Source organism: Moschus berezovskii, chromosome 15, assembly GCF_049115385.1.
Source record: "Moschus berezovskii isolate FMDL1 chromosome 15, NW_MosBer_1.0, whole genome shotgun sequence".
Taxonomy (NCBI): domain Eukaryota; kingdom Metazoa; phylum Chordata; class Mammalia; order Artiodactyla; family Moschidae; genus Moschus; species Moschus berezovskii.
In genome coordinates, this window is record NC_142474.1 from 42,518,055 (window position 1) to 42,542,015 (window position 23,961).

Below are 23,961 nucleotides of genomic sequence, written 5' to 3' on the forward strand. Positions count from 1 at the left end.
CTCTGTATCACTGAGCCACCAGCGAAGCCCAGCCACACCTATTTTTAATGACGGCTTTCTTTGAGGGAGTTTTATCTCCTGCTATCATCCCTGTCTGGAGAAGGGAAAGGCTACCCACTCCAGTATTCTGGCCTGGAGAATTCCATAGACTGTGTAGTCCATGGGGTCACAAAGAGTCAGACACGACTGAGTGACTTTCACTATCATCCCTGTACTTCTTTCACAGACCCCCACGACCTCCCTGTCTCTTTGCATATACACAACTGCATACCCACAGCAATAAATACCTGCACACATACGCATACTCGTGCACACCTGTGCACACACGTGCACCCCAGACACGTGTACTTCAGCTTTATTGCCCTCGCTTCTCTCGATCTGTGATCATTGTTGACATTTACATAAAAAGAAGAACAAATTCTCCCAATTCTCAGAGACTCCTCAGGGGAGGACTGATGCTTCTGCCAGGGGGTTTCCCAGCCCCCTGGTGACCCATCCACTCGGGACCCAGTGAGGGAGGAGTCTGAAGCCAGATGGGCTCCCAGAAGGAACCTGTGAGTTAGCACCCACTGTATTCAGCCCTCTGTGCGTGTATGTCAGGGGTGTTATCCAATCAAAAAGCAATTCTTTCCCAAGTGTGCGGTGGAAAATGCAATCAGCCCTCACTCCACCCTTTATGCTCAGGGATAAACGTCCCTTACTCCTAGTGGCATGCCATCACATCAGCCAAAGGCAAGTAAGTGGCCTCCTGTGCGGCCAGGAAGGAGGCATGGGTCTTGCCCACCTTTTGTTACCACATAGCAAGAAACTAGAAAGAAGAACAGCAAGCGGGAACACATGTGTGAGGAAAGCGTGTTGGTAACAGCTCACAGGCCATCACTTCTTCACAGAGGGAGGGGTAGTGGCAGGGTTCCAAGAGCCTCTAGGCGTCCACACACTGCTTCTTCATCACAGTGAAATAGCCGTGCCATGGGAGTGCACCCACCCAGAAGGTACACATTTGTCTCTGAAAAAGACCACCACCACAGCAAAAGTCAGCAGTGTGCCAAGTGCGAGAGAAAAAGCGGTTCTGTTGCCGGGTGCCAGCATAGGAGCTAGGTGCCAGCATTGGAGCTAGGTGCCAGCAGAGGAACAGGCTGGATGATGGGTCGTCACCTGTCCAGGAACACCCCACAAAATTTGCCAGCTAGAGGCTGCAGACCCTTGTAGCCACCAGAAGTTACATGGAGGAGTGTTTATCCCCATCCCATCCATGGATAGACAGCAAATACTAATCATCGTGTTTTTGGTGGGAGATCAGACATAAATTTGATTTTATTTTTAATCCTCCTTAATATTTTCTATAATGTAAATACCACAGTTCTGTGCCAGGTATAAACTAATATATGTCATCTTAATAATCAAATAATACCTTTTACTCTGACGACAAATACATCAGATAAGAGCAGTGTAGACAATTCTAGGACCTAACATAGATTTTATTCCAAAGTTCCATCTTCTCCCTTTCAAAATGTCATTGAAATGACAAATGAAAACTTCTATGTGTGGGTAATAGATGGACGAACGGGTGGAAAAGGCTTAGGCAGGTGGACGGGCAGGTAGACATCCTAGAAAAACAGCAATGGCCATCTTCAATAACTGACTGGAAAACAGGGGCATTTCAGGAGGGAGGGGCAAACAGTGTCAGAGAGAAGGGCGTTAGGTTTTGGCTGAATTCTGACACACACAAAGGAGGATTATGGGGTCTCCGTGCCCACAAACCCACAAGATACCAAGTCAAGATGATTTTATGGGCAAATTATGTCAAACCTTGGGAATCTAAAGCTCTTTTTGTCTTTAAACTGATCTAATTGCAGAAAAAATTTGAAAAGCCCCTGTTCTCATTACACCAGACCAGAGAAACCCTGAAGCCAAAACACAACCAAGAAATAAACTGTAACCCAGACTTACCTGGTAAAATAGAATATAATATCCTTTAAAAAGTCAGCAAGTTAAAGGCAGCATGTTGAACAATTGCTGGCCCTCGTGCAGTGCTTTTCAGCGTTCCCTTGACATGAAGTGTGTACAGTGTCTGTACCTGGACATTCTGGTTCAGTAGGTTTGGGATGAGGCCGTGGAATCTGTGTGTGTGTATGTGTGTGTGTGTGTGTGTGTGTACACCCCACACTCCAAGTCATTCTCTGGGGAGTTTGAGTGTACTTAATATTGATATATAGAAAAGCAAAATTCATAAACAAAAAGTGGCACACTAAGGCACCAGGTTTCCCTGGTGGCTCAGATGGTAAAGTGTCTGCCTGCAATGTGGGAGACCTGAGTTCGATCCCTGGGTCGGGAAGATCCCCTGGAGAAGGAAACGGCAACTCACTTCGATACTCTTGCCTGGAAAATCTCATGGACAGAGGAGCCATGGTAGACTACAGTCCATGGGGTCACAAAGAATCGGACATGACTGAGCAACTTCACTTCACTAAGCCCTCTATATTCTAAGAGACGAGGGCAGACTCCACCCACACCACTGCTCCCTTCCAGCCTGGACCCCGCAGGATGGCTCCCACAAAGGGAGGCGACAAGAAAAAGAGGCTGTACTGTCAACAATAAAGTAGTGACCCGAGACTAGCCACCCAAATGCACAACCACATCCACGGAGTGACCTTCAGGAATTTCACCCTTGCAATCAGACAGAACTAGAAATTTGCCATAAAGGAGAGGAGGATGCCAGATGTGTGTGTCCACAGCGAGCTCCACAAAGCTGATCGGGTCAGAGGAACAAGGACGGACCCCTGCCATGTCCAGGTCCAGTTGTCCAGAAACCCTGCCAAAGAGGCGGCTTCACCCAGAAAGCCTGCACACCCTGACTTGTGCACCTGCCACAACTTTCAGTGCAGATGAGAACTAACCACGACACTCAGTTATAGAACAACCGAAAAAAGACACGCACTTCCTATTCCAGACACAGAAGGATGACTCAGTATTAGGGGACATATTATTTGAATTTATTTTAGTAATGGGTCAAAGAAGAAAAATTATTCAATGTACTTGGTAGATGTTGAAAGAATAATTAATAGAAGAAAACATTCTTAACTTAAAAAAATAACTCTTGGTAAAGAAGGAGTTGGAAGAACTTTGGAAATCAACACCTGATATAGTATTTACTAATAAGGTATAAATACTGCAGCCATGAAATTAAAAGACGCTTGCTCCTTGGAAGGAAAGTTATGACCAACCTTGATAGTATATTAAAAAGCAGAGACATTACTTTGCCAACCAAGGTCCGTCTAGTCAAGGCAATGGTTTTTCCCGTGGTCATGTATGGATGTGAGAGTTGGACTGTAAAGAAAGCTGATCGCCGAAGAATCGATGCTTTTGAACTGTGGTGCTGGAGAAGACTCTTGAGAGTCCCTTATACTGCAAAGAAATCCAACCAGTCCATTCTAAAGGAGATCAATCCTGGATGTTCATTGGAAGGACTGATGCTAAAGCTGAAACTGCAATACTTTGGCCACCTCATGAGAAGAGTTGACTCACTGGAAAAGACTCTGATGCTGGGAAAGGTTGGGGGCGGGAGGAGAAGGGGACGACGGAGAATGAGATGGCTGGATGGTATCACCGACTCTGTGGACATGGGTTTGAGTGGACTCCGGGAGTTGGTGATGGACAGGGAGGCCTGGCGTGCTGTGATTCATGGGGTCGCGGAGAGTCGGACACGACTGAGCAACTGAACTGAACTGACAAGAATCCCATTAAATCCTCCAGGAATGAGACACCACCCAGCATGACTCCTCTTCAGCATTATTCCAAACACTTGGAAAGAAAGGAACAAAGTTTTGCTTATCGATAAATGTGTACTTAAAAATGTGTTCTCTAAAACAGAGATGGGTCATGAAAACTTTACAAAGAATGAAAGAGCTTGCTGAAGACAAGTTTCCTAATTAATCTTAGTATTAATTCTTTAGTATTTTCTACAAGCAGGTAAAAAGTAACAACTCTCCTTTTTGCTCAATGCACCCAGTATAACATATAAACTTCAGCCCACGATATTTCTACTACCAGGAAAAGATAAACAAAACTAAAATAAAAGATCAGATGGTATCCCACATGCTCCCTGCTTGAATGTTTGTCCTAAGGAGCCTCTGCTCGGCTGGAAGTGATGGATTTGCTCACAGCAAGCCCACAGAGGAAGTTTTAGGTTCCGGTCAACGGACCTTTGAGTTTCCCACTGTGACTGCACTCCATAGCAGTTCTGAGCACGGTCCCAAGGACCCCCACTGCAGGAGCTCATTAGCAACACCAGTTCTTAGATTCCTCTCCAGACCTACTGAGTCTGATTCTGCAGGGGGAACCCTGCCATCCAGGTGTATCAAGGCCACCAGGTGATCTGACATGTCTCCTGTGAAGGACCATGGGTGTGAAAGAAGGGGCCCACCTCCACCTACAGAGAGCCCGGGGGGCTTCACCAAATCAGAGGAAGCCCTCAGGTCAACCCTAGATACTCCCACCCTGAGTCAGAAATACAGGCTTGAGGCCAAATGCCCCTGGGCCACGTCAGTCCTCTGCTTCGAACCTGGGGTTCTTCCCATGGCTGAGCCTGGGGAGCTGGGGACATGCCTGACCTGGTCATTGCTTAATCTCCAGCACCCAGCATAGCACCAGGTGCCAGGTAAGCTTTGATGAGCAGTTGAGTGAATGAATGGACTTCCCTTTGTGCTTTCACAAGGATGGGCAACCTCGGGTCAGGCCACAGCAGAGTGGTACCTCCAGGTTCAGGAAGGTGGATTCCCAGTGATTGTGTGTGAGCAAGTTTCCCTGCACCAGGAACCCAGAGGGATGGAGTCCTTGCACTGAGAGTGATCTTGACAGCACCCTGTCCCTAGGATGAGGTTTCCTCCACAGTCTGCTGTCCTGCACTGTCTGCTACGAGGGCCGCAGGACTGACCACTTTGGGGCTCTGCCCTGGGAGTGATGCCGAACACTCAAAGACCAGGTCTGGGTACCACAAGTTCTGCCTGGGGCTCAGAGCAGCCAAGACCACCGCAGACAGCTGGTGTGTCCCCTACCTTTTCCAGTTTGGAGGTGTTCTTAACCACGCAATTCTCATTACCGTTTGGAAGCTTTCTGCAGTTGGTGCGGGAGATTTCAGCGTCAATAAAGTATTCCAGACGATCTGTGACCTGTTGATTAGCAGTCATGCAATTTTGTTCAAAAAAGCCTTCTTCTACTTTTTAATGTTTTTAACAAGCCTTGGAAAAACTGCTCTTCCTTTCATTCCCTCTCCTTATCTCCTCCTCCTCCCCCCTCCAAACATATCTTTAGGAAATGGCCTGTGGAGCCACCACACAAAGGTACCCCTACCTGGAGCCGGATTCCCTGGGGCGGAGGCTCCATCCAGTGTGGGGCCTTCCTGAAGGCAAGACCTTCTACTTAAGAACAACCAGCTCCTACGCCCAGGGTGTTACCAGTTCACTTCGGCCCCATGGGAACAGGACCCTCAGCCACATGGGGCCACCTTGAGCCCCTTCCCATACACACACACACACATACACACACACCCTTCAGATTTTGTCACTTGAGATCCTCTGCCCATTGAGGCTCCCCCACTCAAGACCCCTAACCGCACCCCAGGGCCCCGTATAGCCAGGCTTGTCTTCCTGTTATCTGAGTGTTTAGGAAGCAGAACAAGAGCGGTTGACAGAATTCATGAATGACTGAGTGAGGTAAAGGCTGATCTATGTCGATTTATTAATAAATCTGCTCCCATCTGGTTTTAAAAGATTATAGCAGGATTTAGAGATGGCGAAGCCCTCCATGCAGAAAATACTTCTCCCATCAGCTCTTAGAGTCAGAGCAGGAATAGATAAGGGCAGTCCTTTCACAGTGGTGTCCCAGACCTTTGTAGGTGGGGTCCCTGGATCAACAACCACCAAGTCAGAAACTGCTGAGGGGGTGGGGTATGCACAGTGTCCGAACAAGCCTCCAGGTGATTCTGATGACCAGGGGAAGTTAAATAAAGCAAAGAGGAAGAAGACAGCAGGAGACAGGAGTGTGTCTGCAGCTGGGGTCCAGGTTCCCCTGGACTCAACTTTTGCTACCAGGCTTTCCCACACTGCCTCTCCAGCCTTAAGCAAGGAGATCCTACCAGTCCATCCTAAAGGAAATCAACCCTGAATGTTCATTGGAAGGACTGATGCTGAAGCTGAAACTCCAATACTTTGGCCACCTGATGCAAAGAGCGGACTCATTGGAAAAGACCCTGATGCTGGGAAAGATTGAAGGTGGGAGGAGAAGGGGACGACAGAGGATAAGATGGTTGGATGGCATCATCTACTCAATGTACATGCGTTTGAGCAGACTCTGGGAGATAATGGAGGACAGGGAAGCCTGGCGTGCTGCAGTCCATGGGGTTGCAAAGAATCAGACATGACTTAGTGACTGAACAACAACAACACATGACGTCTTAGTTTTGTTCCAGAGAACTAACAGGGAGACTGGGCTGTCGTAGGAAAAGCCAGTTGGCCAGCTGGCGGCCGACCCAGGACTGAGACAGAGGCATTGGACGTGGAACACGTTCTCCTCCTGCGGTCCTGGCCTCGGCTCCTCAGGCCACAGGAAGGCAGAGGACAACCTGATTCCAGGGAAGTGGGGACCTGAATGCACATGCGCCTTTCCAGAGGTGAGGAAACCAGAATGGCAGATTGAAAGACCACATCTGGTCACGGGGATCCCAAGAACTCCCTGACCTGATGCCCCTCTGGCTTTCAGTCTTCCTAAGACAGCCTGAACATCTCGCCCACAGTCTGGGAGGCCCGGCCTGGCCTGGTCACAGCCCACCCGTCTGGACGCTCACACTGGTTCCTTAGGGCTAGGAGTCACACTCCTTCTCCCCACCCCCTGCACCCCTAAACTCTCCCTGCTCACCTCCTGTAGCAGAGACTGTTGGCAGGAGCCCAGGCACCCACCTACTCTGCTGCTTCCCGGGGCTCCCTGCTGCCAGACGGAGCCAAGGGCCCTGGGAGCAGCTCCCAGCCAGTGACGGGAGAGAGCTGGTGGGAGAGGATCCCAGTTCCCCTCCTGCAGGTGGCCCAACCCTACACGGGTGTTGAACCATCTCCTTGAGGCCCAAGGGACACGGAGTCCAGATGTCCTCAACAGTCAACGTGCTCAGCAACTCCCCTGCACTGGCCACTTCCCTACCCCCTCTCAATCCCCTCTGACCACCAGGTACTTCCTGGATGGCCTCTAAAATAAACCACTTCACTGAAACACTAGTGCTAGAAGCTGCTTCTGGGAAATCCCAAAAAAATCACCACCCACCAGCCTCCTTTCCCTGTAGCCTGTCTGCCCTCAGGCGTCACCTTCATCTTTCCTTGGGGAGGCAGGGCTCAGTCATGACTGTGCAGGGGACCCAGGAAGGTCCCACCCAGAGATCCTCACTTAATTGTTGAGGGTGTGGCTGGTGCAGGAAGGGGACTCACCAACTCTTTAAGGAAGCCCCATAAGCAACGTGCTGTAGGTGGCATCCCAGCTCTTGAGCTTGGGTCAGGGTTTTGTCTTCTTTTTAATTTTTTTTCATTGTTTTTGGCTTTCCTGGTGGCCCAGATAGTAAACAGTCTGCCTGTAATGCAGGAAACCTGGGTTTAATCCCTGGGTCGGGAAGATCCCCTCGAGGAGGAAATGGCAACCCACTGCATTATTCTTGCCTGAAGAATCCCCTGGTCAGAGGAGCCTGGAGGGCTAGAGTCCATGGGGTCACAGAGAGTCAGAAACGAATGAGTCCTTAACTCTCTCTTTGATCAACATGTCTTGGCTGAGAGTAGAACCCGATTTCCAGTGAAAGACAGCTTTTTACTTAATTAATTTATTTTTGTTCACACTTTGCGGCATGTGGGGTCCTAGTTTCCCAACCAGAGATCGAACCTATGCCCCCTAAAGCAGGGGAACTCAGTCTGAACCAATGGACGGCCAGGGAAGTCTCGCAGTTTGTCTTCTAATTTGTCCCCTGGCTTTCTAAAGACTTGATCATTTGTTTCCATCTCAGCCTCATCTACAGCGTCTGGTACTGCTTGTTGCCCAAGCTATGTGGGTCCCAAAGGAAAAAGCCGTGAAGGGCTTTTCTTCCTGTGCAGGAGTCACAGGACCCAGGAGCTTTTACTTTGAAGGGTGACGGCAGTGCCCCTGATGGAGTGGGCAGTTGTCGGCATCGTGTGTTGGGGACACCTGGCTGATGGCGCACATGTTCCTGGAGGCAGGGTCACGTGTAGACTGGCCCCGCTCCTACCACCAGAAAGCCTGGAGTCCAACACCTGGGGTAAGTCTGTCACAATGGCCAGTCTGCTGAATGTCTTTGCGACACATCCTTGCAAATCTCCTATGCACTTACACCCCAACCACACCCCAAACACCTGACTGAGGCTACAAGTCAGCAGAACTCCAACACCAATGACTCCTTCTTGGACTTGGTAGGTGGGGATGGAACGACCCCCACGTGGATATCAGGTGATCGATGACTCCCAGCACTGGGTCACCCGAGGCCCTGAAGGGAGGGATTCCATGGACAGAACCACTGCCGCTAAAAAGATGTGGGACTGAGAGAATGAAGGGATCTGGGAGGAGGCATTTTATGAGCCTCCCTATTCCACGTCAACCCACATTCCACGGGATATGGGGAGATTGCATGTCACTTGGGGTAGCATTATTGTAAAAATATTCATGGTGCTCAGTAATCTCCCAAACTTAGCAAACACAGATCACAGATGTGTGATTTGCCATTTGGGATTTAACCGAGTTCACAGGTTGGGGCCCCTAGGACAGCCGTCATGGCACCTAAGAAAGGGAGCTGGCCGAGGGGCTCAGCACCACTGTGTCCAGGACCACTGGATCCCAGTGCTGCTCACGCAGCCTCTCTCATCCTGGCTTCGGTCTGTGCTGCCAGGGGCAAGCAGGAGCAAGTATGCAAACGGGGAGGAAGCGCCCTTACCTGCATCTGCACCTGCTGCACCTTGACCACCTGGAAGAGGAATTTGTCCTTGCTATACTTGTTGTACTCCTGCATGGCGAACCACAGACACTGCTTCACGTTGCCGCTTGAGCTGCTGACGTTTCTTAATTCCCTCAAGACCTTGTTCGTGTCCTTGTATACAAGCGCGCTGCCACCCAGGGCCACCAGGAGAGCAAACAGGAGCTGGTAGGTCCCCCAGAGTCTGGTCATGGTCCCTTCTTCCGGGGACACAGGTGAATGCCTCTGTCCTCCCAGGGATGGAGCTGCGAGTGGTGTGGGGTGGCCGCTGCTGGCACGACAGGTTCCAGAGATCTTACCTGGAGAGAATCAGCTTGGATCAAAACAGAAGCATCAGGGTCAGCTGGTGGGACTAGCCCTGTCCTCCAAGGAGCCCCACCCATGAGAATCCAGGTCAGAGTCCCCACCTGCCTGTTGGCCTGCTCCTCCGGGGAGCTCACTTAGAGCCCCGGGTCCATACCTACCCTGTGTGCCTCATGGCCCACTCCTGTTTCTGCATCTCTGGCTTGTAAGAGGTGGATGTAAAGAGTATGGCGGCCCCGACGTTTCCTACTCTGGCTCCCTTTCCAGCCCGCTCCCTGTCCTGGGCAGTTGGGCTCTGATCTAGTTCCAGCCCAGAGTTCTCCTACAAACCCAGCACTCTTAGCTGCATCAATGCCCTAGTCTGGGGCCAATTTGCTCCTGCTCCCTCGTCTGTGGTCACCTGAGACCTCCATGCCCCAGAGGGCAGTCCCACTTTGTGATGTAATCCCACACATGTGACCCTGTCTCAGAGGGCGCCTCGCCCCTGCTGGCCCCTGGTCCTTGGTCCCAGCAGCTCACATGGCATGCGAGCCCCTCCTGCATCTGCCCTTGGAGTGGAAGGCTGAGCATGATATGACCTCGGCTTCCTAAGCACCTGGCCTCTGATCCCCTCTGCTGGGCACCTTTCCAACATCTTGGAGAAATTATGCAAGTATTTCTGCATAATAAAAGACCAGAGAGAGAATCGATGCAAAGCATTACATGAATTTAAATTTAGTGAAAGAAAGTGAAAGGTACTCAGTCGTGTCCAACTCTTTGCAAACCCATGGGCTATAAAGGTCCATGGAATTCTCCAGGCCAGAATACTGGAGTGGGTAGTCACTCTCTTCTCCAGGGGGTCTTTCTAACCCAGGGATTGAACCCAGGTCTCCCTCATTGCAGGCGGACTCTTTACCAGCTGAGTCAACAGGGAATGGCCTATTGCTGGTGACTTATTGGTACAGCTGACTCTTGAGCAATGCAGGGGTGAGGGGCACCTACCCCCAGTACAGTCAAAAATCCACATAGAACATCTGATTCCCCCAAAACTTAACTACTATTAGCCTATGGTTGGAATTTGTTTACAGTCCACATATGCATTTTTTAAAAAAGTATCCATTTATAAGTGTACCTACCTACTTTAAGCCAGTGTTGTTCCGAGGTCAACTCTAATCCATTCATGATTTTAAAATTTTACTACATATTTAAAGTACCAGGGGTATTTTAAGAGTTTCCCGCCTTTAGTAAATACATGTGTTACTCTTAGTCATGTCCAACTTTTTGAGCCTGTGAACTGCAGCCCAAGAGGCTCCTCTGTCCATGGGATTCTCCAGGCAAGAATACTGGAGTGGGTTGCCATTTCCTTCTCCAGGGGAGCTTCCCAACATAGGGACTGAACCTGGGTCTCCTTCATTGCAGGCAGATTCTTTACCATCTGAGCCACCAGGGATACAAATGCATTATGATTTGAATAAAAGGAGCCTCTTCAGTTCAGTTCAGTCTCTCAGTCATGTCCCACTCTTTGCGACCCCATGGACTGCAGCACCCCAGACTTCCCTGTCCTTCACCAACTGTGCGAGCACGTGATGTGCATACATGTGTGAGCGTGTACTGTACAAAATGTGTGGGCCAATTGATTGTTCTTCTCCATCAGGCTTCTGTGTTTCCCACGACCTTAGAAGTTCAGTTTAGTTCAGTCGCTCAATCATGTCCAACTCTTTGCGACCCCATGGACTGCAGCACCCCAGGCTTCCCTGTCCTTCACCAACTTCCGGAGCTTACTCAAATTCATGTCCATCGAGTCGGTGATGCCATCCAACCATCTCATCCTCTGTTGTCCCGTTCCCCTCCCACCTTCAATCTTTGCCAGCATCAGGGTCTTTTCCAGTGAGTCAGTTCTTTGCAGCAGGTGGCCAAAGTACTGGAGTTTCAGCTTCAGCATCAGTCCTTCCAATGAATATTCAGCACTGATTTCCTTTAGGATGGACTGGTTGGATCTCCTTGCAGTCCAAGGGACTCTCAAGAGTCTTCTCCAGCAGCACAGTTCAAAAGCATCAATTCTTCGGCGCTCAGCTTTCTTCACAGTCCAACTCTCACATCCATACATGAGCACTGGGAAAAACATAGCTTTGACTAGATGGACCTTTGTTGAAAAAGTAATGTCTCTGCTTTTTAATATGCTATTTAGGTTGGTCGTAGCTTTTCTTCCAAGGAGCAAAGGTCTTCTAATTTCGTGGCTGCAGTCAGCATCTGCAGTGATTCTGGAGCCCCCAAAGTAAAGTCTGTCACCGTTTCCCCTGCTCCCCGTCTGTCTGCCATGCAGTGACGGGACCGGCTGCCGTGACCTCAGTTTCCTGACGCTGAGCTTCAAGCCAGCTTTCCACCCTGTTACGGTGACTTAAAAACTGTATTTAAAGAATTGTCAGCAGTGCTGGAAAATGCTGATTGAATAAGTTGTGCACAAGATGCAGGACACTAAATATGATTCACATCTTCATAAAAAAGAATATGTTGTTAGGAAAAAGCAGAGAATCTTGTTATTAACCTTGTAGGAGAGTCTTGATCACCCTTCAGTTGCGGGTGCCACCTCTTCACCCTTGGCCCCAGGAGGCCCTCCCATCACACCGAGCCCGAGGCCAGCGCCTCGCCTGCCCCACGGGGCACAGCCTCCTCTTGGGGTCCAGGGGCCCCTCCCTCACCTCCACTAGCCCCTCATGCCGGCTCATCCCCCTGCCAGTCTTCACACAGACTCCCCCCAGGTCTCATGTGCCTCTCCTGGCTCCTGTTTTCACCACCCTCTTTGTTCTTGCATGTCATCCATCATAACCTACAGTTAGTTACCCGTGAATATCTTGATGGCCCGTCTCTCCCCATGAGAAATAAAATGGACTTTCTAGGAGACTCTTGAGAGTCCCTTGGACTGCAAGGAGATCCAACCAGTCCATTCTAAAGGAGATCAATCCTGGGTGTTCATTGGAAGGACGATGCTAAAGCTGAAACTCCAATACTTGGGCCACCTCATGCGAAGAGTTGACTCACTGGGAAAGACTCTGATGCTGGGAGGGATTGGGGGCAGGAGGAGAAGGGGACGACAGAGAATGAGATGGCTGGATGGCATCACCGACTCGATGGACATGAGTCTGAGTGAACTCCGGGAGTTGGTGATGGACAGGGAGGCCTGGCGTGCTGTGATTCATGGGGTCGCAAAGAGTCGGACACGACTGAGCGCCTGAACTGAACTGAACTGAAAAGCAAGGAATCCTTCTTGCCACCCAACATGTCTCCACCAGAGCCAGGCCAGGCATGCAGAATGTGTGAATATTTGAGGAGCTGGTGAGCAATGCTTTTGCTTTGATGGAAAACCACTCATTTCTGATTTTTCTTTATAATGTTTTACGTGTTCTATATTATAGATGAATTAATTATATATAATTATATTATTTATTATATTTATAAATATATAATGTAATTATAATAAATATACAGATAGAAATATAATTATATAATTGTAATAAATATAATTATGTAAATATAATATAAATATAATCATGTAAACACATCAAATAAATATAATTATGTAAATATGTAAATAAATACAATTATGTAAATATATGTAATATAATTATATAAATACAAATTATGTAAATATATTATAATTATATTGAATTATAATTCAATAATTATAAATGTTGAAGAATATATTCTATAGAATATATTCTATAATATATAGATTCTATATATGTATAAATATATAATAAATACATAACCTATATATAATCTATATATTCTATAATATATAGCATATATTCTTCAATAATTAGGAAGAAAAAGAGAGTAGATAAGCTTAGCAGGGGTATGATGGTAAATAATCGCAAACGGGTTAGACCAGAGTGCAGTTCCTGTGCTCACAGCAGAAGACCATGGAGGAGCAGGGCCTGAGGGCTGACAATCTGTCACCCTGAGTGAGTCAGCCACACCTGCCTCTCCGTTCCTGGGCTCAGGAGGCCTCAGGCACCATAGCCCAAGTTCTGAGCCAGGGGAGACCCCACTCTGGGGGCAGATTAAGTGCCAGAGACCGCAGAGCCTCTTCCTTGGGCCTCCACGTCCCTCCCTCCTGGGACACCTGGGCCTCCTCCCAGTTCTGTCATAGCCAAGAGTATAAAGGAGACAGGTCTTCTCCTACGCACGATGGTTCCCACAACCCAGGGACACAGGTGAGCAAGGGCCCTCGGGAGGGAAGCCCAAGCAGGTTGGGAGTCACCCAAGGCCCACTGAGCCCCTCAGGCCAGGGGGGTCATAAAGGTCAAAACCCAAGACCCAGCCCAGCAAAAGTGGAGCCCACATCAAGGGTCTTCAGTGGATGGGGGTGGAGCCCCCCACTCCCAGGTCCTCAGAGGCTGGGCTGGCGGAGTAACCCCAACCCTCAGCCCCTGTCCAATCAACTACCAAGTTCTAAGCACATGCTGGACTTTTGTCTGACACCAGGGTGCATTTGAGGTTTCTCTTGGCTTGTCTTTTCTTGTGAACCCTAGTTGCCCAGAGCCACCTTAAACATCATCTGTCTTGGTCACGGCGCTCCTGGAATTTGTACAACACGCTGGACACCCATGCATCCATCACCCAGACAGGGAGCCAGCGTGTCATAGGTCCCTCACACGTGCTCCTCAGCTGTCCTGTGACCCCACCCTGGACGCTGTGTTTCTCATCCCTGCCTTTCCTCAGCATTTAGTCACTGGTGCCTGTGCCCCTGACATGCCCAGTTCTGCTGGGTGTCCTACTTCAGGGAAGAACAGATGTCCACCACCACACATGCAACCCTGGGACCTGGGTTGTCCACTCAAGGTTATGGTACCAAGACTCGCTCAGAGAAGCATCGCTGTGGTCCTTGTCCCTTCCCCAAGATTAAGACCAGCTCATTAGCACCCTTTGCCCTGACCACCCAGCCTTCTGCAGTGGTGGGCTGGCACGTGGCTGCTGTCCGCCTGTGCAGTGGAGGCAGGGTTGACAGCATCAGGATGAGATGTGAAGATTCCTCCTGTTCTCTGGTGGTCTCCCAAGGTGAGGGGGTCCTGGGAGACCCTAGTCTGAGAACATGTGATATGGGAGCTTCTAGGGTCAGGTACCTGGTCTGGACCCCAGAATATGTAGACCCCACCCCAGGGTGAGCCCAGCTGTGCTGACCTAAAGGAAAACCACACAGCCATGACTCTGGGCCAGTCTCAGACCCTGACCTGATTATGGACTCCTGCTACAACTCACTGCTAAGGTCAAGGTGAGGTCAAGGTGAGGGGAAGGGGCAGGTTGTCAGGTAGTATTCCTGTGCCAAGAGCTGACAAGCACACTAAAATTCACCCAACAGAAGCAATGTTTCCGGGGTTTGGATATTTTGTAGAAAGAAGTGGTTACTGTTGTTGACTTTGTAAAAGAACCAAATCCTATGCCCCCTAACACTCTCATAATCCTTTGAATTTCACAAGCACGTGCGTATACACACATGCACCATCAGCATGTTAATACTACCTAGAAGAGTTTGCTTCCCAGTGGCTCAGTGATACAGAATCCACCTGCCAAGCAGGAGACATAAGTTTGATCCCTGGGTAGGGAATCCCCTGGAGAAGGAAATGACAACCTACTTTAGTATTCTTTCTTTTATTTTACTCCAATATTTTTACCTGGGAAATCCCATGGACAGGGGAGACTGGTGGGCTACAATTCATGGGGTTGCAAAGAATAGGACACAGAAAAGTTTAATCCTGGGTGGCTCTGAAGGTAATCAGAGACAGTCCCCCTATTTGGCATACCTGTCAGGAAGGATGAATGCTTCCTATTATGTGTGATATTTTGAGGGTGCTTCTTATGCAACTAGAGCTAACTGATACAAAATCTTTTCATTGTGTCTTCCTTTAATTCTGGAAAATGTATCCTCATTATTATAATATTTCTATCTTTTTACTTTTCTCTTATTCTAGGGTTTTAGGTTCGCAGTTCTGCATATACTTATTCTCCGTCCTTAAAGCATCCAAGTTTCTCTCCTCATCCTTTTCTGCTGCCTCTGCATACCTTCCCCCATGATGAGATGGATTAATAAGGAGCTCAGCACATATACCCCAAAGGGTCTTGCTTCTCCAAACGAGGTAATCCGAGAAAACATTCTGGGTTTCTTGGAAATCAAGGATTTTTAAAAACAACGTATCCATTTTTCTACTGTGTGCTTGGACTCTGTATATTTTCCCTCCCTATTGATTTCAGACTAGGCTGAATCTGGAGAAGTCCCTCCAGGACACAGTGGCATGGGACAGGCCACTGCTTGTGACTGACCCAAGGAAGTAAGTTGTCACCCACAACCTGCTGATGTGGTTTCACTGGTGGGCGTGAAATTTACCAGTCCCTTCCGCAGGACCTCTCAGAGCCTGTGACCATGAGCTTCAGCTCAGTGGATGGACCATGGTTTTACTCTGATAAATCTGCTCCAGAGAGCAGAATCCAAACGCAGAACACAAGTCACAGACAAGACACCCTCATGGGATTCACACATCTCCAAAGATTGGGCTTCCTTGGAACCTTTTCCCAGATCTTGGGCATAAGCGCCAACCACCTGGGGACCTTGTGTCTTTCTGATGTCAGGTCACAGAGATGGGCGTGAGTGGGAGAGGAGAGGAGATGAGAGAAAGGAAGCCAGAGGGGTTTCCAAGACAGAAAACTACCGACATGTAATGAAACAGAGCAGATGTCAGGCCTTCCCCAGGGGAATGAGGGTTTGGGTGAAGATGCTCACTTGGGGCAGAGCCTGCTGACCCTCAGGGAGGGCCTGCTTGTCCCAGGCCAGTGTTGGGTCCAGAACCACAGCCCTTAGAACCAAGAGCTCTGAGCCAAGAGTGGGCAACAGGCTGGCTTAGCTGACCACAGACTTACCCTGTCAATGTGTACATGCCCCTGCCAGACTGTGAGGATATTACAGGATCTACATGCAGGCTGGACAAGGAGCCAAAGCGGAACAAGCCACTGTCTTTGTGACGTAGCTGGTAGAGTTGTCCTTGGTAGTCTTGGGAAAAGCAGTCCCATCAGGGCTGATGACCCCTTCAGGGGAACCAATTGCCAGGAAAGAGACAAGCTATTGACCACAGATAAGAAAATAGATCCCCAAACTCAAAGGGCAGAGGGAAGACCCCTCAGCCCCTCCTAAATTCCCCCTCTAGACAGTCCCACAACCTCTCTGTTCTAGTTGGGCCCGCACACCCGTGGACCCTCCAGGACCCAGGGATCGAGACGTGTTTGTAAAGACTTCTGTCACCCCAGGGCCCATCCCAGGGCTAGTGATCTATGTTGACAGCCTTGGAAGACAGGCTGGGCTCCGATGGGGAAACACAAGGGTCAGGGTGTGGGAGGGGATGGGGGGACTGGAGCTGCTGTCTCTGAGCCGTCCCCAGAGACCCTGAGAACATGCTCATCCATCAGTGAGCTCCAGGGCAGTCGCCTATGGGGGTCCACAGAGGACAGAGCCTTCCATCGTTTTAGTCACCCACTTCCCACCCCTGTGCCTGGGCATCCTCCTCCACCCCACCCCAGAAGGACCATCTTCTGTGAGTCTGGCCTCAGAGATGGACATGGAAATGACCCAAGTGGCTGTCACCTGCAAAACTGTCTGGATTCTTTTTGAGTGGAACGGATGGAGGGTGGAGAGATTAGAACATGAATAGAAAAAACAGTGGAAGAATGGATAATGGAAGGAAGGAAGGATGGATGGATGGATGAAAACAGGGATGATGCAAGGATGGATGAATGCATGGCTGGATAGATACATGGAAGGATGGCTGGAAGAGAGAATAGATGTGTGGGTAGATGAATGGAAGTACGAATAAATGGATGGATGGAAGCATGCATGAATGGACAGGTGATGGACAAATGAAGAACATATGAATGAGTGGATATACAACACCAATCCCAAGGGCCCTGAAGGACCCACGAAGGACAACCGCCCATGATCAGAGGAGTCTGATTAACTCAGTACCTGCACCTGCAACCAAGGTGAGACCAGTGATAAATTCTCCTTCGCTCAACATTGGCAACAACATCCATGGAAATAAATCATCAGAGAGAAGGCAAAAATGACAGGGACCCAGAACGTGCTCTGAGATGCCTTTAATTGCCCTGGTGCCATGCAGACCTAAGACTCCAGACCCTCACTCTTCAGGGGAAGAAGACCTGCCGTGGGAGTCCAGAGCTCGTTCCCCTATATCTGCTGGCAGGTGCTGTTCAGGAGGGTAAACTGGGTAAACCAGGACCTTGAGTTCACAATGAAAGTGCAGTTCACCTGAAAAAAAAAAAAAAGTAATTCTATGTAAGACAAAATAAGAACAATGTAACAGTGAGGGTGCAGGAAGGGCTTAATAGCTCAGTTCAGTTCAGTTCAGTTCAGTCGCTCAGTCGTGTCTGACTCTTTGCAACACCGTGAATCACAGCACGCCAGGCCTCCCTGTCCATCACCAACTCACGGAGTTCACTCAAACTCATGTCCATTGAGGCAGTGATGCCATCCAGCCATCTCATTCTCTGTCATCCCCTTCTCCTCCTGCCCCCAATCCCTCCCAGCATCAGTCTTTTCAAGTGAGTCAACTCATCACATGAGGTGGCCAAAGTATTGGAGTTTCAGCTTTAGCATCAGTCCTTCCAATGAACACCCAGGATTGTCTCCTTTAGAATGGACTGGTTGGATCTCCTTGCAGTCCAAGGGACTCTCAAGATACATTAAAAACTAAAGAGGAAAGAAAAGCAGAATCAAACAGTAGCCTGGGGCTGGTCTCTGAAGCTCAGCTCTCCATGATCAAGGCTGGGAGCTCCTGAGAGGGTGCCTGGTGGGACCATCACCTGCCCCTGAGGGTCCTCTCCCTCAAGGCATGCGATGTCCGAAGGGCTCTACCCAGTGAGCTCCCGGGGACCCTGCAGCCTGCCCAGGAGATGGTTCAGGTGACACCCACCCACACAGCAGTGGCTGCAAACCCACCCCAGGGGAGGCAGCTCCAAGGCTGGGTCCAGAGAGACCCCAGCCCCACTGAGGGCATCTCCCTGACTGAGACCCATCTGCAAGATCTCAGTCCAACCGACCAGACGTCAGCCCATAGGGTGATGACACGAGGACTGATTGACCGAGACTTGTCCTTGCTGCCCAGGAGACCAGGAGGAGGGTGGGAGTGACCAGCAAACTAATCAGTCCTCCCTTCCAGAAGAATCAGAGTAGAGGAAGGAGAGGCCCACAGGGAGAACAGCATCTGCCTGGACCCAAGTTCGTAGGAAGCTGGAAGCTAGGGCGCCTCTATCCTGGAGGGAAGGGCCCAAGGGGGTCTGTAGGAGTCTCTGGTTGGCCAGTCAGGGCCCAGCTGTGAGCACAAGGCCCAGCTTGTTGCTGAACTGGGAGCATCTCTGTACAGGGGAAGCCCTGGGACCTGGCGGGGAAGGGCCTGGACCCTGCTTTCCGTCCCAGGGTCAACATTGATGCCTTTAAGCCTCCTCACACACCCTCCTTGACATTCTTTGTCATTCTCTGAAGACTTGTGATGCTTTGTGTTGATTTTACTCTCAAACCTTTTTCCCTTCTGGGCCTTCTTGCAAGGGGCAGTTGTCGATGTCTTCGTCGTGTTTTTTACAGATTGTGCGGCCCAGGTTCAGGTCCATGAAATACGTCCAAGAGTACTTCTGTCAAAGGGAGATGGTAGAAACTTCTGTGATTACATACTTTGCAGTGATGAGAAAAGCACAGAAAATCGGATAAAAAAATGGGCAAATGGTGTGAATGCGCACATGTGTATCAACTGGGACAAACCTAGGTGCATTTTCTTAATTTTTTATTATCAGTTTATATATTGCTTTTCTTTTTCATCCTAAATCTCTATTTTCTTACCAAAAAATGCCCCTGGGTGCAGCTCTTGCAGCCCTGGAATTTCCCCTGCCTCACTTCTTCTGACGGTTGGCCCCCAGGAGCTGCATCACCAGCACATGGCATTTGGGGGGGCGGGTGTTCCAGGACGAAGGGCCCTGGCATTGACAGTACACGCACAGCACACCTGGCATCACCCAGCTCTCAGTCACATTATCCAGACACCTGGAGGGTATCACATGGCTCCTTCTAGGGAGGGGGCCAAAAATGCTTATCTGCTGAGCCTCTGTCAAAGCCATGCTGTCCCTTTAGGGGGCAACATCCAGACCAGGATGGGGGTCCGGGGACTAGATGTTCCCTCTCTTCTGGGCCAGCTGTGACACCCAAGGGCTCACCTAGCAAACCTTCATCCAGGTGGATGTTTGTGACCTGGGTGCTGCTCTGTGTATTCATCAGCTTCTCTAAGAAGTCATCACGAGATAGAATCTCATCTCTTATGGAGAGGTGTTGAGAACTCGGAAGAACTCAACTATGGAGAGGGATGTAGCCAGAAACCTCCCCAGGGAGGAATATGCCTCTGGGGCACTGACCTGGAAATGTCTAGAAAACTGGCTTCCTTAGGGGTACAGGAACGCCTGCAGCTGATGCAGCCCACCCCCATCCCACACACACAAACACACACACACACACACGCCCAGTCTCTTGCACTGTGGCTGGACCCCGGGCAAGGACAGGTTTAGGATGGATCGGGGGCAGCAGTGGCCACATGGATGCTTGAGGGGCTCTTGGCTTTGCCAAGTCCAGGGCTGGGACTCAAGTCAGGGAAGGACCATCTGGTCAGGAAATGAGGGCAAGCCCTGCTGACTCAGGCTGACTCGGGGCTGGCCATCCAGTGTCAGGCTTGGGTCTGGGCTGGGAACGGTTGGACAACAGTTAATCCAAAGAGTACGGGTGGGGGAGCAATGCACATCAGTGGGAAAGTGCTGCCCAGCCGAGTGCTCAGGACACCACACTCCCCTCTTCCCTACCCTGATGCTCTGTAATCACAGCCTTCCTGACCTTCCCAGGCTGCTTCGGGGATACCCAAACTCCTTCCTGTGTCTCCCGCCCTTCTCTGTGCCATCTACCCATCTGCTTAGCACAATGACCTGGGGTCCACGCCTGACCCCCCCCATACCCCACATCAATTTCCAAGCAGACTCAGAAGCCAGCTCTTCTCTGCCACCCAGAGATCAGGGCAGGGCTCCTGCACCCTGGTCTCAGCTTGCACCCAGGCTGAGACACCCACTGCTCCCACAGTGTCCAGAGAGATGCTGGACAAATCAGAACAACCTCTTCTCCTGAGTCCCTGATACTCTGAGGGGAATATCCTGACCGGCCACCAACACACCCACACCCTGCCCGCCACCACTCCCCCCACCCTGCATCCCCTTCTCTGTGACACAGATTCATAGACTGCAGCCTGGCCCCGCAGGCACTCATGACTCCTCCTGGTCCAAGGCCCTCTCTGGGGTTCCCCATCCTTCTTATCTCCAAACCTTCACATGGGTCCTCCCAGGAGTGCCAGTCTTCAAAAAGGCTCTTCTTCCCCCCACACCACCCTCCCCACAGCCCTGGGGTCCTGCACTGCCTACTCTTGTCTGCCTTTTCAACCGTCTCATCCGAGAACTTGGGGCTTGATTGCTCTCATCACCAGGGTAACAGCCCCAGGAGAGCAGGCCCTGCTATCTCCGCTGCCTCCCTCAGGCCTGGAGGGGGCTTGGGGAGGGGGAGAGACTCCCCATGGCCCCACCTTTACCCCGAAGTCAGGCCCCGGGGTGGGGGTGGCGGATCCGTGGTCTGGATGAAAGGGCAAGAGCGCCTTCATTTGGTCAGTGTTAGTGGCTCACTCTTTGCGACCCCATGGACTGTAGCCCGAAGGCTCCTCTGTCCTTGGGATTCTCCAGGCAAGAGTACTGGAGTGGGTCACCATGCCCTCCTCCAGGGGAGCTTCTCGACCCAGGGCCCATGGTGGTCTGCTCCACAGGGGCCTCAGCCCGGCAGGTGGGCCGTGAGCCCAGTGGCCTAGGCCCGCGGTTGACTCAGTGATGCTGCTCCTTCCTGGACTTTGAAGTTGGGGTGCTGCCCGCCCCCGTTCATCTCCCTCCTCGCCTGGCCTTCTGCTTCCCTCTCCTTCTCTCCCCTGCTCCAAGCATTCAGCAAATGCATTGGAACCTTGGAGCCCTTCTACTGGAAGTTTGTATTTTGAAACATCCTTGACCAAGTGAGGGCTTCCCTGGTGGCTCAGACAGTAAAGAATCTGCCTGCAACATGGGAGACCTGGGTCAAGAAAATGCCCTGGAGGAGGGCATGGCAACCCACTCCCGTGTTCTTGCCTGGAGAATCTCCTGGACAGGAGACCCTAATGGGCTACGTTCCATGGGATCACAAAGAGTTGGACACAGCTGAGTGACTAACACTGAACAAACAAAGGATCTCTTACCCTTTCATGCAGACCAGGGACCCGCCACCCCCACCCTAGGGCCTGACTTCAGGGAAAAGTTGGGGCCACAGGGAGGGTCTCTCCCCCTCCCCAAGCCTCTTCCCCTCCCACCTCTATGCCATCTCCCACTCCCCTCACCCTCACCTTGCGCTGACTCCGCCTGATCCACAGCAGCTTGTACGCATTCTCGTCTGGTTGGTGCTCATTGAAGTGGTGCAGGGCAAACTCCACACACAGGCTGAACTCTTTCCCTGTCTTCCCGACATCCTCAAACGTCCAGCTGCAGACGGGAGGCCCCAGAGCAAGAAGCCCCAGGAGCAGAGGCAGCTTCCAGAACATGTTGTCCAGTGTCGTCCTGGAGGCCGAGTGCTCGGGAGGCCGTCCTCCTCAGCTCCCGACCCAGCACCGCCCTGCCCCACACAGCGCTTTGCTCCCCTCCGGGCCCTCTGCCCAGTTCCTCCTGTCTGACCCTCCCATCATCACCAGATGGGAAATAGAGCTGAGGGTGAGGTGGGGGGATGTCCCAGTTTCCACCCCTTGTCAAATAAGCCTTGGACACCAGGGACCTCCCAGGTTCTGTTCGCCCTCATCTCTAGGGCAGCTTCAGACCAGCCTCAGTAGGGTCTGGGTGAGGGTCTCGAGCCCTCTGGGATTCCCCTCATGGTAGTGCAGCCCAGGACGGGCAGAATCATAGAAGTGCTTGATACTGGTGGCTCCTGAGTCCTGGGCAGCTGAGGGTCAAACCGGATCTACCTCTGACCTTGGCTGCAGTCCATGACCCCAGGAAGTGTCTGGAATGTACAGTGATGGACAGTGTGTGGGCTGGGGTAGCGTCCTCCTCACCTCCCACATTTGTGGACCTCCTCGCCCTGGGGCCTAGCCTTGTTGGGCACTGGGGAGGGGGCTTCTAATGTCTGTGAGCAACGGGGAAGCCAGCCAAGGCAGGGGCCCTGCTGGAAAGGACGTGAATGGCAGCCAGGAGGGGGTCGGGGCTGCGAAACGTCAGGATTAGAATATGTTGAATTTGGATAAATGTTTTATCAGCTCAAAAAGAGTGTGTGTTCTGTGGCCACTGGTGGATAGTCTGTGCAACTGTTATTCATTTGTCAAATCAACACTGAGGGGCAGCCCAGGGGTGCTTGGCAGCAAGCCATGGCGCCGACGAGACCACAGAGAAACTGAAACAGAGATGTTTCCTGCTCTCAAGCTCTGGATGAGGTACCAGCAGGGCCCAGGCTGTTGGTGGGAGGGGGAGGGCGCAAACGCAGAGTGAGGTGTACATGCCTTCACTGGAGGCCTTGGACCCCCGGCGAAGGCCCGATTGGTCAACTCAAACCAAGAGAGCAGGTTCGGGAAAGCTCTGCAGGGGTCTTATCGAAGGAGGCTACAGGGGACGGGAAGCCTTTGGGGGACGTTGCATTGGGCCTTTCATTTGTCCTCTAGGGCCTGTGCTTGTATTGGGGGCTCAAGTCAGGGTATGGTCCCCGCAGGCCACCTGGCCACACAAACTGGATGTCCCATGGAGTAGCTTCAAGTCTCCACAATACTCCAAATCAAATTTGTTAAATGATTTCTTATACTTTTGTAAATATCATCTGGCTTTCACCTGTGGGCTGTCTGTCAGCCTTTGAGAGAGTGCTTTCACTCTTCCCTGGACCAGGAATCTGGCTGTTCTCCCTCTGGTTCTGTCCCTTGTGGCTTTACTTCTCTGGAAACTGGGAGAGGGGATGACCCCTACACCGGAGAGACCTCTTGTAACGTACCTAACCAAGCAAAGTTGTGACACCGGTTTCCCAAAGGCTGTTTCTGATCCCATACGTGTTTAGAGCTATAACCAGCAGATGGAGGCTGCAGTAGACATTAGTCACCTTCACTTGAAACCTGGTGTCCCCCTCCAGAGGCTCGTGGTGGGCTTATAGTCACCTTGCAGCTGGGTCTGAATGCTAGGTGCCATGACACAAAGACAGGGACAGGTGCAAAGCCCCCTGGTATAGTCAGGTGTATCTGAGCTCAGCTCACAGCACAGCTGAAAAGAGCGGGACAAAGAACCTCTGATGGGAAATGGGAGGTGAGGCTAGACTTGTCCAGCCCAGAGCCCGCGAACAATGGCTCCATCCCTCTGAGCCCAAGCGCCCTCAAAGGAAGCTTGGCTGACAACATCCCCACCCCTATCATTTTGTACTTGCCTTTATCGAATTGTGGGGAGATATAGAAATCCAAAACACAGGGACCAAAGGACCAAAGCTGACTCCAGCCAGCTGTGCTCATGGAGTTGCCCAGAGCTGGGGGACAGGGCAGAGAGGGGTCTGTCTCACC

General features: G+C 51.0%; 2 protein-coding genes across 2 annotated transcripts; both read right to left on the bottom strand.

Moving 5' to 3' along the window:
• Positions 1–922: 922 nt before the first annotated feature.
• On the bottom strand, positions 923–9,202 carry CST8 (cystatin 8). Its single transcript, XM_055423779.2, has 3 exons — positions 8,972–9,202; positions 5,055–5,168; positions 923–1,006 (listed from the first exon to the last, which is right to left on the bottom strand). The coding sequence occupies exons 1-3, from the start codon at positions 9,200–9,202 to the stop codon at positions 923–925; spliced, it is 429 nt and encodes a 142-aa protein (XP_055279754.2).
• An 8,320-nt stretch (positions 9,203–17,522) lies between these two features.
• Positions 17,523–21,984, bottom strand: LOC129555426 (putative cystatin-15). Its single transcript, XM_055424828.2, has 3 exons — positions 21,790–21,984; positions 18,872–18,982; positions 17,523–17,603 (listed from the first exon to the last, which is right to left on the bottom strand). The coding sequence occupies exons 1-3, from the start codon at positions 21,982–21,984 to the stop codon at positions 17,523–17,525; spliced, it is 387 nt and encodes a 128-aa protein (XP_055280803.1).
• Between the last annotated feature and the right edge of the window lie 1,977 nt (positions 21,985–23,961).

Excerpts from the sequence above, each read along its gene's own strand:
- CST8 (XM_055423779.2), bottom strand. The coding sequence starts at position 9,202 with ATGACCAGACTCTGGGGGACCTACCAGCTCCTGTTTGCTCTCCTGGTG. Across the intron at positions 5,169-8,971 it reads TGCAGCAGGTGCAGATGCAG|GTCACAGATCGTCTGGAATA; the intron begins GTAAGGGCGCTT and ends GCTAATCAACAG. Across the intron at positions 1,007-5,054 it reads ACACCTCCAAACTGGAAAAG|AGACAAATGTGTACCTTCTG; the intron begins GTAGGGGACACA and ends GGTCTTTTTCAG.
- LOC129555426 (XM_055424828.2), bottom strand. The coding sequence starts at position 21,984 with ATGTTCTGGAAGCTGCCTCTGCTCCTGGGGCTTCTTGCTCTGGGGCCT. Across the intron at positions 18,983-21,789 it reads TCAGGCGGAGTCAGCGCAAG|AAGTACTCTTGGACGTATTT; the intron begins GTGAGGGTGAGG and ends TCCCTTTGACAG. Across the intron at positions 17,604-18,871 it reads AAGGCCCAGAAGGGAAAAAG|GTGAACTGCACTTTCATTGT; the intron begins GTTTGAGAGTAA and ends TTTTTTTTTCAG.